We start from the raw sequence: 12960 nt of genomic DNA on the forward strand, positions 1-12960 counted from the left end.
AATTTCTTGTCATTTCCTTTACATTATCAATGTACCATGCATTTGACTTTGACTGCATAAAATATACTTAAAAGACAAAAAAGTCTACATATAAAATCTTATCAACAACCAAGGCATATCTTGTTAAACAAATAGTGAATAAAATACAAATCACAAAATGGAAGGGTTAAATCGATACTTGTTGTACGAGACAAGCACGAACATTGGATCATGTTAACTCTTCAAATTGCATTACACAGAGACCAGCACAATCATGGATTTTAAAATTGAAAATATTAACATGTTAGTATAAAATTGACAACCGTTTTAGTGAGAAGGGACCAAAAATAATATCTTAGCATATGCTAATTTATAACTTTCTGTCTATTCAAATTACTATACTTCTCTTTTGATGAAAACAAAATCCGCATTTACAACTTAGAAAAGGTTTACTGGAAGTACCTAGTAGTACAGTTTGAAATTTTGTCTAGATTGGTTACTGTAATTTATAGCTACTTTTTTTATTCATAATTTAGAGCTATTTATAATATCATATACTTGAACTAGCTAGTTCATTCCTTGGTGCAGCTCCTTCTGGTTGCATGAAAGTTAATCCTTCTGGATGCAAAAAAAAAGGTAAACGAACCTTTGTACAGAGACCCTTTAAGATGGCCAAATCCTCACTTTGCTTTCCCTCTTTTCTTTCCCTTCCTTGGTGTTGCATGTCTCTGACCTGCACTTTCACGTACAACTTTTTTTGTTCTACCACCAAAAGCCTTCTTGATGGGTAAGGATTCCACTGAAGATGGAGAATCTACTTTATTAGCTTCTTTCTTAGCTCTAAGTGAGACCCTTTCGGCAGAGCTGCTGCCACCAGCTACCTTTGCAACAATCTTGCGGTTACCGGGGCGCATGCTTCTGACTTTCACTGAAGGATCATGCACAGGTGATGTGGTAATGCTTCTGGCTTTCACTGGAGGATCATTCACAGGTGATGTGATAATGCTTCTGGCTTTCACTGGAGGATCATTCACAGGTGATGTAGTCATGCTTCTGACTTTCACTTGAGGATCAGGCACAGGTGATGATGTTGAGGCATTGCTGCTGCTCAAAAACTTGAGTTTCTCTGCCGATGTTTTGATGGCAAGGTCTCTCAGTTTTAGAGCAATTTTGTATTCACGAGTGATCTTGGAGTAGAATAATATAGCATTGTTGGTCAATAGTAGCAAGTCTCTTATAAGTTCCAGCATGGACTTGATTGTTCCGTTGTTGATTCTAGACCTTATAGTGTCAAAATCCATGTGTTGCCTAATCGTTTTCTTGTATCTTCCTCGTTTCTGTTGTAAAAAAGTGGTGCTTAAGCATAATGAATCATATCACTGCCTATTCCTTTCCTCAAGTCTTAAAAACTATATCCCTATCTGTCATTCATTGCTGAGCAGTTTCAAAAGGAATAGAAACTATTAAGGTGAAAGTTGAAAGGAGCCGAATGCTCACTTTTAAGGTGAAAGTTCAGTAATAGAAACTAATAAACTTTCGCTTGATCTTGGTGGCACTAGAACGTTTTAAAAGAAAAAAACAATTGTTGAAACTTATATTCACTTGTATTGCTTAGTATATGTGCAACTATAGAATGAAAAGTATTATTCTCATCATTGTTACACCATTTTTATTGGTGATTATAACTTAACAGATATATGCTTATTCAAAGATTTCAATAAAATAGCTTGTAAGATCTAGAGCATGTCGTCTAAGAAACTGGTGGACCTTTCATTAAAAGCATTACATGGTGAAAAAAAGTTGAAAGCCAATTATTATTGAGTAGAATGAGATCTCTTAAGTACACATACCTGGCTATCATGCCTGCGACAGAAGGCAGAAGCACCTTGAACTAACAAAAAAGAATCCAAGAGCTCCATCAAATCTTTTACTTCATCCTTTTTCAAGTTTGCTTTTGCCTCCTTCATATCAGAAGATTTTGCGATCTCATCACAGTTGCTGGTAGAACTTTCTTTACACACATCAGCTGATAAATCACTTTCTCTTACACCGGCTTCATTAATATTTCTGCCACAATCCTTCCTCTTTCTCTTCCCTCTTCGTTTTTTCAAACACCCTCCCTGTCCTTCATATATAGTGTGAGTCGACTTATCTACATTCAAAACTTTCTCCTGTTCAGTAGACCCTGAAACTTCCGGCTTGGTCTCCACATCTTCACATGACATTGCTGGAACCTTACATTCATGAGACCAGTTTGTCTGTGTTTCATGTGTGAAACTCCCAGCAGATAGTCCATCCTTTGACATCTCCTTTGCGGAAGGAACAACTCTATCCAATTTCTTCAATGGAAGATGTAATTCAGGTTCAACTGAGCCATTATCAACATGGTAATCAACTCTTTTCTCGTCCATTCCAGTCTTAAGGGATTCAAGCTTCAACTCAAGGGACCTGAAACAAAGATATTGAGTAAAAGTATACCCAAAATGCTGGTAATTACAACAGTGAAAAGTGATTTCTACACTAGCTCTGGTAGTCAGAATTTCACACTGCACTACGCCAGGGGCAGGAGGGTGTAGTATGTGCAAGGTAAAGTGTGAGATTGTTTGGACATTTCAGCTAACAAAAAGCTTGAAGAAATTGAGATTTGTTGTGTCTCATAATATTACTTTTCTGTCTTAAAAAATCTCAGACAGAAAAATATGGCCATGTAACTGACCCAATTAATTCTTCAGATAGCTCTAAGTCTCTCTTAAGCTCTGCCACTCTTTTCTTCTTAAGCTCCTCAAACCAAGCCCTGAGAATGTCATGTAACCATAATACAATGAGATATCATATAAAACAACTTCAATGCCATTCTCAGGATGGATTTCATTAAATCTAACTCGAGAAAAAATTATTACTTACATGCATCCAGAATACTGCTGTCGCAACTCTTCATATCTGGCTTTACAAACCTGCAAAAAGAAACACCTCTATCAAATGAAGGTTCATCAAATGGAATTCCTTCACACTGAACAGTAAAAGCATGAAGAGGAGCAATATAACGAGCCTCGTCTTTGACATGTAAACATGCTTGATATGCATCAGTTGTTGAAAGGGCATACCTGTTCCCAGGCCTAGACTAGTAAACAAAATATATCCAATGCAAAAAAATATTTCATCAAGTGACCAAATATTAGCTTGAAGCATATAAGATTTACTAAGCCATTTCAACATTCAACCCAACAAGGTAGGCATACTAAATTCACATTGCTTAGGATTCTAATTGAAACAAGACCCTGAATACAAATATTAACCATCATAGTACTGGACTTCTTGTGAACCAACTTTTGAGGTTAAGTTCTACATCCAAACATGATGCTAACTTCAGGGATGTGCAAAAAGTCCAAATAATTGAAACAAATCTATAAACACACAATCCAAATCACTTTATGTTCGTATTAATGAATTGTTTAGGCATCTTTAGTTTGGTCTCGACAAAATAACATTTGACTCGATCCCAGTTGGAGAATCTTTGACTTCACATTAGTTCGGACATTTCCAACTGGCCTAGTTCAGGGCATCTTTCAATTAGTCCTCCATCAACTGGTTTTGATCCCGGCATCTTTCAGATAGACTCGACCGGATAATCATCTTCAACTCAATCCTGTTTAGAGTATCTTAAACCCAACTTCTCTCAAAGAATCATTACTTTAGTCTCAACTAGAGTATGATTTTTTCAAATCGACCTATGGTTTAAAAAAAAAATTTAAAATCTGTTAACGGTCTAAATCTAATTAAAAACCAAACCAAATTTGATAAAAAAATAATGGCTTTAAAACCCCATTTAAGCCAGTTTAAAAAAAAAATCAAACAAGTTTTGTTCAATTAAATGTACATGGATTTCACATTCAATCCATTTAATTGGATTTGGATATAGTTTTTTTTAAAAGCCATTTCCCCATCTAACTTTACTGAATTTGATAGGTTATATAGACGCAAAGCGAAGTAAATTTTCCGCATAAAGTCGGAGTACTAAATCGTTATCATAATTGTTGAAACTTAGTATGAACATAATTTGGTACGGAAATTATTAGGACGCGTAAAAGTAGATAGGTCCACACGAATTCAATTGAGGGTCTTTCTTTCAGTTCAAAGTTGAAAAGAAATGAAAAGCTATAATCACACGTCCTAATGGTTCATTCAATATTTCTAATACTTAAAACCAAAATTTGGTTACCCTCAGGACAATATAGTATGTTACGCAAAATGGGAAATTAGACATCATGAGATGTGAGTTACTATGAGCAAACAAATTGAGCAATAGGGTTAACGCCATCTCAATCACCATATGCAGGTGATGATATAAGCGGCGTAACCAAATCGATAAAGTGAACAAAACAAATGCACGTAAGATACCACCCATTCCCCACAAAACACGTTGGAAAAATCCAATACCCAAACACAGGGTTTAGGCGTCACAATCGATGTTTGGGATACAATACAATAAGAAAAACCGCATCAAAAGCTCTTGTCTAAACCCCACGTTGACAATAAAACATATAAATAAAAATAATAAAGTCATTTCGTTTCATTTAATATTATATTAATAATAATAATAATCACATGCGACTATGCTAGGCAACGAGATTAGGTCAGTGGGTCGGTCAATAATGACCCGTAACGGTTTAGAAACCGAAACGAAATCAATTCACTAGTCTTTTTATTCTTAATAAAGAAGGAAAGAGAATAAATAAATAAAATGAATAAATGAATATAAATAATTTAATACTTTATTATTATACACATACCTCGGGAGTGAAAATAAATGGGGAAACGGTTCGGGTCTTGAGCTCCGCGGCAACGACGGTCCAGTCTCGGGTCCCGTGCCGGAGAATAGCTCCACCGAGGAGAAGCTCCTCCCAAGTGTTCCACGTCACCACCAACTCTGCTTCCATCGCCGTACACGTGTACGTTCGAGATTGAAGCAAACTCGACTGCCTTTTTTGTTTCCTAAGTTCCTAATCCTACGCTCGCGGCTCACGTTAGAAAAGTCGTAAAAGAAAACGCTACTGCCCCGACTAACCCCACGGCAACGGAGAATAAAATAACAGACACAACGGAAAGGGAACGAGAATGCCTCGAGGGGCGAGAAAAGAAGTTTTCAGCACCGGAAAGAAGGTTTTAGCGATGTGGCACGGAGGAAGCAAGGGATAAGAGGTTGGGTTCGCGGCGGAGTGTGGCGGTTTTGGGTGGTTGGTTTGTTTTGGAAAACAAATAAAAAATAATTAAATGTTAGAAGATGATGGATTGAGAGAAGGAAGAAACATGGGGTAAAATGAAAATTAAAAAATAAAGATAGAATAAAATGAAGGGACACATCATACAACAACAATGGACGACAATCAGGAATGTCGTGTAGGCTTGTATTTTCAATTTCTCAACAACGTATTCTTCTGTCTTATATATCTGGGAGAGTTTTCTATGAATTTACCATTTTACCCTTTTCTTCTTTTTTGTTTTTCTTCCAATTCTTTTTTGTTTTCGCCGTTTCTCTTTCGGGATTTCGCGCTTTTGCCCACTGCGAAATTTGGATCTCTGAAATTTGAATTTCACTGATTGAATAATATATTTACATTTTATTTAATATTAACTCATAATATAAGAAGAATAAAAATGAAATATCATTAATTTTTATCTAAACATCAGTTTTTATTCTCATATGTGTATTCTGTTGAAATCAATATACTTAAGATGTAATTAGATGCCAAATACATTTTTATAAAGCAAATTAGATATGCTAGAATCAAGAGCTCACATATCAAAGACCTAAACAAACATCTAAACTCATAAAATATTTATAACAAAATATAAGAAAAGTCAAATCACTTATTTATTTTATGATAAATGAAGTGGTTTCTTGAACAATTAGACCAACTTTTTCTAACATCTCTTATAAACACTTAAATCACGTTTTATTAAGTTGTGTGAAGGAATAGTGACTAAACCCTATCCCAATCCCAATTACTTTTGTCCATTTATTTTTCTCAACATAGGATCGTGGGGTAACGTGGATTGGTACTTTTGTCATGCCACGTGTTGGAGGAAACTACTCAATTATATTTATACAATTTTATGTTAATAAGTTTATTTTTAACTTTTATGCAAATAATTAAATAACTTCTTATATTTTCATTTAAGCATATTAATTGTTATAATAGGTAATACCTACCATAATTTCCTATTAGTTAACATATGTAATTTCTTTGCCATAACAGTGCATGAATATTATTAGAGTCAATGCAATGACAGAGAATTTAATATTGAATTGCAACTGATAAATAATGTCCTTTCAGTAATTCCTTTGCCAATTTTCAAATTACCATGCTCTCCAGAGGAGGATATAGATAATATCTGTTAACAATTTGTCAAAAATATAAATACAGTTGATTAGCATAAGATTAAAATTAATAAAAAATTAAAGCAAAAACTTCAATGTTTTATAGGTCAGCTTTTGTGTGGTGTAATGAAAATTATCATTCATCAGTATGATTCCGACTAATATTCATATAAATAATTAAAATTGGTTAATAAATAATTCAGACTTGTACATGTAAAATATGCTCTGAATTGCCAGAAAGTATCCCTGTAATGCACACACAATATATTAATATGGCAATAATTTTGAAACATTGGTCATTCCTCCTTCTCTTTTTTTAATAACAGATATTTGACTATATTTAGCAACCATTCGTAGAGTGTATCGTTATATATGCATGCTACTTATTTTTAATTTTTATAAATTAAAAATTAGTTTGATGATATAACTATATCACTATAATTAACATTAAGTATAATTATCTTTTTATTTTTATATTTAAAGTTAATATTCATTTTAATACAGTGATTTTTTTTAAAATTAATTTTATTTTTTAGTTTATTAAAAATGTTTAATTTGATTTCTTCTCTTTAACTTTCATCAACAGTGTGATAAACTTAACGAAAGGGACTAAACTAAATATTTAAAAAATAAAATTGGATCAAATTGATTTTTTTAAAAACATTATAGTAAATTAAATATTGATCCCAAATATAAGAATAAAAAAGGTAATTATACCTTAAAATTAATTAAAAAATAATAATAACTAAACGATTCAATAAGTAAAGATAAAAAGAAAATTGGTTTTTTTATTTTATATAAAAACTTGTTATAAATTCTTATTAATATTTCAATAATAGATTTTAAATAAATAGGAACCTATAAATAGAAATTGGACTTACATTTTTTAATTCATTATATAGTATAAGATTGATTGTTTGATTGGACTTATGAAAATAATTATCAAGTAAGTGTTCTTTAAAACATGTTTCAATCAAAGTAAGAGGAACTAATAATTCAAATTAAGTAAGTAATGGTTCTTTTATAGATAATTTACATGGAACTTAAAAATATGTGAATTTTATGATAAAATCTTAGATTGTAATGGATTTTCTATTGTATTGTATGTTGAGCTTACGAAGTATGAAATAATTATATAAGTGAAAATATATTTCAAAAACGTTGAGTTAGAGTTGTTTAGACGCTTAGGTCAATAATCATTTGAGTAATGGGTTGTCAATCAGGTGAGACTCAAGCGTTACATAGTCATTGTACATATCACCTTACATCACTCAGATAACGAAAATAATAATAATGAAAATAAAACCAATATTATTTTATAATATTAATATTAAATTAATATTTATTAATATTATTTTTAATAAATTAATAATAATATTTTTAATGTTATCCAAAAATATAAATTTGTAGATACGGATAGGTGAATAATATTAAAAATAATCATAATAATAATATTAATATTAATAATATTATTAATCACATTAATTACAATATTAATAAAATTAATTACAATATTAATAACATTAATTATAATATTAATAAAAATATTAATATTAATATTTATTAATGTTGTTATTAATAAATTAATCATAGTATTTATTAATAATATTGATAATATTAAAAATATTATTAACAATATTAATAATATTATTATTGTGTTTTTTATTTATTGTTATTATTATGGTTATTATTAGTTAGTGAGTAATAATTTGTGTATAATATTCAATTTTCTGATAAATACATATTTATGGGTGATAATTTATATATAATGTTAAATTTATTTATAGATATATTTGTGGATGATAATTTATATATAATATTGAATTTATTTATGTATATAAATTTGTGAATAATAATTTATAAACAAATTTAAATTTTTTTATAATGTATATCTATGCGATTTTTTTGGTGAGGTGTTACCGTGTTACACTAATGAAACATATTATAAAGTAAAATAAAATGCATAATTGAATTAAACAAGAATAGGTTCTAAAATATTTCATACATAAAAAAAATAAAATTATCACATCAATTTTTCTTTCTTTCACTATATAACATTTAGGGATCACCATAGATAAATTCCGAATTAGGATAGTGTAATATTATGTATAAGTTCAATACATCAATACAAAAACTAATTAAAGTTAATATAAATTTTCACTATTATGTTGTTCTTAGGTCAATTTTCACTATTATATTACCAACTTTTATATATATATATATATATATATATATATATATAAATACTAGTATGTCAAAACATTCTGTAATTTAGAATAAAATTCAACGTATAATTCTTTTTCTTATTAGGTATCACTTATTAAATGCTTATTTATATATTTTAATAGCTCTGTTCAGATTTAACTACATCTTGTACTTAGATATGTATATCATTAAAATATAAATATTTTTATTTAATAAATTAAAATTTTACTTTCAGATAATCTAAAATAACATTTAGAATATTCAAACACAAAAAAAAATTAAACATAAAATAAAATTAAAAGCAACTGATATGTATTTGAGTCATTCAAACATATATTATATATATCTAACAATATTTTAAACATAATTATTTTAAATTTAAATTATATATTGCCATTACTTACTTTATATATATAATTTTTATAAAAAAAACTAAAAAGTTTAAAAAGAAGATAAATTAAATTTTGAAAGATTTTCATAAACGAATTTAATTTTTTTTTCCATTGAAATATAATATTCACAATGCTGGAACATCATGTTATCATTTTATCTTAAATTATAAAACATATAATTTTAATATATACTACCCAAAGTTATTAAATAGAAATTAATTTTAGATAAAAATAATAATTAGTTACTACATTGACTAAATTAGAGACCATCTTATAATCTAAAAAAATTATAGGTATCTAAAATAATTTTTATTATTAATAAAAATTTATATAACAGTTTTTAAATTGGTTTTTAACTATTAGCTACTAACTACTTTATATGCTAAATTAGTCTCTATCAGCCTTTTAGAGACTAATTTAGAGTCTAAAATATTTATAGCTAAAATCTTATAGTTAATTTAGATATCAATTTAAAAACTATTTTATAAACTTTTATTAATAATAAAAATTACTTTAGATATCAATAATTTTGTAATCTCTAAAATAGTATCTAATTTAGTCAATATAATGATTAATTATTTTTTTGTCTTTAAGTTTGATTGATATTTAATAGTTTTCTTGTAGTAATATTGAAGCACATATTAAATATTAGTTGCTAAACTTATAAATTCTTATCACTATAAATACATCACATAATATATTTCCAAACACATCTAATCAAGATTGGATGACTTCTAGAAGACAAGTATTGAATACACCATATATTAATAAAATTATATATACACAACTAATAATATTGAAAAGTACTTTAAAATTATTAAAATATCATATCAAAAGAGAATATCAATAGATCGATGTATCTTCACTTTAGTGATATTGCTCAGTAAGAGACAAAATTGACATTTGTCCTAACTCAAATGATATGTGTTTGAGTGGTGAGACTCATTACTTAAGTAACTACTCTTAAGTGCTTAAGTGATGTTCATTTAAGAAGATATATAATTGATAGGAATTCTTCGTGATTTGTGTGAGAAACAAAACTTAATGTTGTACCTCGCATGAACTACATGATACCACATAACTGATAAGATTTATCAAGTGATACTCAATAACTTAAGCAAGAAAATATTATAAAATAATCCAATTTTAGTTATCATATAACAGTTTTAAGACTAAACCATCGTTTGATATATATATATATATATATATATATATATTCTATATCAACAAATCAAAAATAATGTTTTGAAATAACCAACTTAATCATTTAATTTCAAACTACTCCATATAAATTATGTTAAAAACCAAACCTGTAATGATATCAAGTTCTCAAAGTTATCTAAAACATTAAAATCCAATTCAAAACAATTATTCAATTCCAAAATCATAAACTTAACAACAATATAAAATGAACGCATTTATCCTTACCACAAACATTCGATCTATATCATATAATAATATTTTAAGTTTTTTTATCCTAATATATTTGCAATTCACTAATACAAATTTTAATTCAAATAATTCAGCCAGTTGAAATTCAACCTACAACTCAAACAATTTTTAATAATATCAACATGTAAATCTAATATATACTCTAAGGAAAATGATACTTTCACAACCTTAAAATTGTATATAATTCTTAATGAGATGAGTTTAGAAATAAATATATAATAAAAGATAAATTTGTAATTAAATAATATAAAAAAATATATTAAAATAATAGTAAAAAATTGTATTATGATTATATAAAAAATGTGAGTTGTCAATGTATCATTACCCTATACCCAATAACCTTTATACTAGTTTCTTTTATACTTTCATGACTTAATTCAAATTTCAATGTTAACTTCTCTTTCGTGAAAACACCTTGATATTCACACAATCTAATCCTGGATAAAAAAAATGAGTGAAAAATGTTTATACGTCCTTTCCAGTTTGTTTTTAAGAAGTTAAATCTAAAAAAAAAACATAACATCACAAATCACAAACTTAGACTAATCATAATTTATCTTTTTTTGTCAATCACACCAAAGACTACATGTTACGAAAGAAGAGAACTTAAAATGGGTTTTTGATCATGATGAGGTTTTTTTTTTTTGGTTTTTATCAAAATGGTGTCCGTTTAAAAAAAATTACAAATTTAGGCAAGTCGTGTCAATTTGACATGACTTCATATGCACAAATCGCCCCAATTTGACACGATTCTGCCATGTCATAATGAAGTCGTGCCAATTTGGCACGATTTCTGTTCTGTCATACTGAAGTCGTTCCAACTTGCCACGACTTCTGCCATGTCATAATTTTTTTTTTAAATTTTATTGTTTATATATTGGGTTGTAAGTTATGTAATGTAAAAAATTAATTTGATACATAATTTTCTAAGAGTGTTAGTTTTAAGGAACAAAAAATTGAATAATCGTGTATCACAATTATTCATTTTTTTTTTGAAGTAATAATTTTTTTTATCACAATTCAAATAATACATTTTTAAACCTGTTTATTTTTTTTAATGTCATTTATATTAAAATATAAAAAGATATAAGTACTGTAATTATTTTGAAATAATTAAATAATTTAAAAATAATTATATAAATTTAAATAAGTCAAATAATATAAATAATTTTTAATTATTTTGAAATAATTAAATAATTTAAAAATAATTATATATCCAATTTTTTGTTCCGTAAAACTAACACTCTTAGAAAATTATGTATCAAATTAATTTTTAACATTACATAACTTACTACCCAATATATAAACAATAATTTTTTTTAAAAAAAAATTAAAATGTGGCAGATTCGTGCCAAGTTGCACGACTTCATTATGACAGGATAGAAGTCGTGCCAAGTTGGCACGACTTCAGTATGACAGGGTAGAAGTCGTGCCAAGTTGACACGACTTTAGTATGACATGGCAGAGTCGTGTCAAATTGGAACGATTTGTGCATATGAAGTCGTGTCAAATTGGTACGACTTGCCTAAATTTGTAATTTTTTTTAAATGAACTCCATTTTGATAAAAAAAAATAAAAAAATAACTCCATCATAGTCGAAAACCCACTTAAAATCCTAAGAGACAAAAAAAACTTACCCAAAAAATGTTCTTCTTTAAATGAGTTAAATATGTTCTCAACTATCTCTCACTTGTGGATTGAACAAGAAAAAAAAGGAAGAGAATTGTAAAAAATATTTAGAAAACGGTAAGGAAGAGGATTGTAAAAAATATTTAGAAAACGGTAAAAAAAACAAAATTTTAAATTTTTTGAAAGACGTTAGTTTCACAAAAATGAAGAATACATTATTTTAGATTTCTTATAACATTTAGAATTAACTTAAAACAATTATCATTCTTCAACTTTAAACTCTCTCCTCCAATACTCTTAAAAACATGTAATTACAAAGATAACATTCTTTAACCTTCAATATGATAAAAAAAATTAAATTAAATTATTATCATGGAAGAGTAAAAGAGAGACAAAAAAAATGACACATATTCACCCTCACGATAGAGTTATATTCAATTGTCTAATTACTCTAATTATATCAATCCACTGTACTTTAATTTTTATAAGATTTTTACAAGAAAACTAGAAAGAACACATGCAAACATTAATATCTTAAACTTTTATATCCTTCCACACATTGTGAAACCTTATTATAAGAAATATTTTAACAAGCCTTGACAAGAACAAACATACTAAAAATATTAGAAAAAGAAACAAGATCACCTAAAAAAGTTGTAGGACATAAATGAAAACAAAAAATATAATGTGATATCCAGTATGATTTCTCAAATAAAGTTCTTCAAGAAATTAATCTAGTAGAACAAATCACTAAATTGTTTCTATTAAATGTAAAGCTCTTTTCATTTGTTTATAACGGTTCTCAAACTTTCACCAATTGAGTCCTTGGAAAGAGCATGGAATTGCTCATATATAAAGATGACAGTTTTAATCCATTAAAACAACTTTCGTTATCAAGAAGATATTTTTTAATGAATTACTTTG

General features: G+C 27.9%; 1 protein-coding gene across 1 annotated transcript; it reads right to left on the reverse strand.

Annotated features, from left to right (window-relative positions):
- Positions 1-340: 340 nt before the first annotated feature.
- Positions 341-5400, reverse strand: LOC137811994 (uncharacterized). Its single transcript, XM_068613861.2, has 5 exons — positions 4770-5400; positions 2884-2933; positions 2696-2773; positions 1830-2427; positions 341-1316 (listed from the first exon to the last, which is right to left on the reverse strand). Exons 1-5 carry the CDS (start codon positions 4914-4916, stop codon positions 660-662), a joined length of 1530 nt encoding a protein of 509 aa, XP_068469962.1. The 5' UTR covers positions 4917-5400; the 3' UTR covers positions 341-659.
- Positions 5401-12960: the final 7560 nt, after the last annotated feature.

This window comes from Phaseolus vulgaris, chromosome 2 (assembly GCF_051622355.1).
Source record: "Phaseolus vulgaris cultivar YP4 chromosome 2, ASM5162235v1, whole genome shotgun sequence".
In the NCBI taxonomy this organism is placed as follows: Eukaryota; Viridiplantae; Streptophyta; class Magnoliopsida; order Fabales; family Fabaceae; genus Phaseolus; species Phaseolus vulgaris.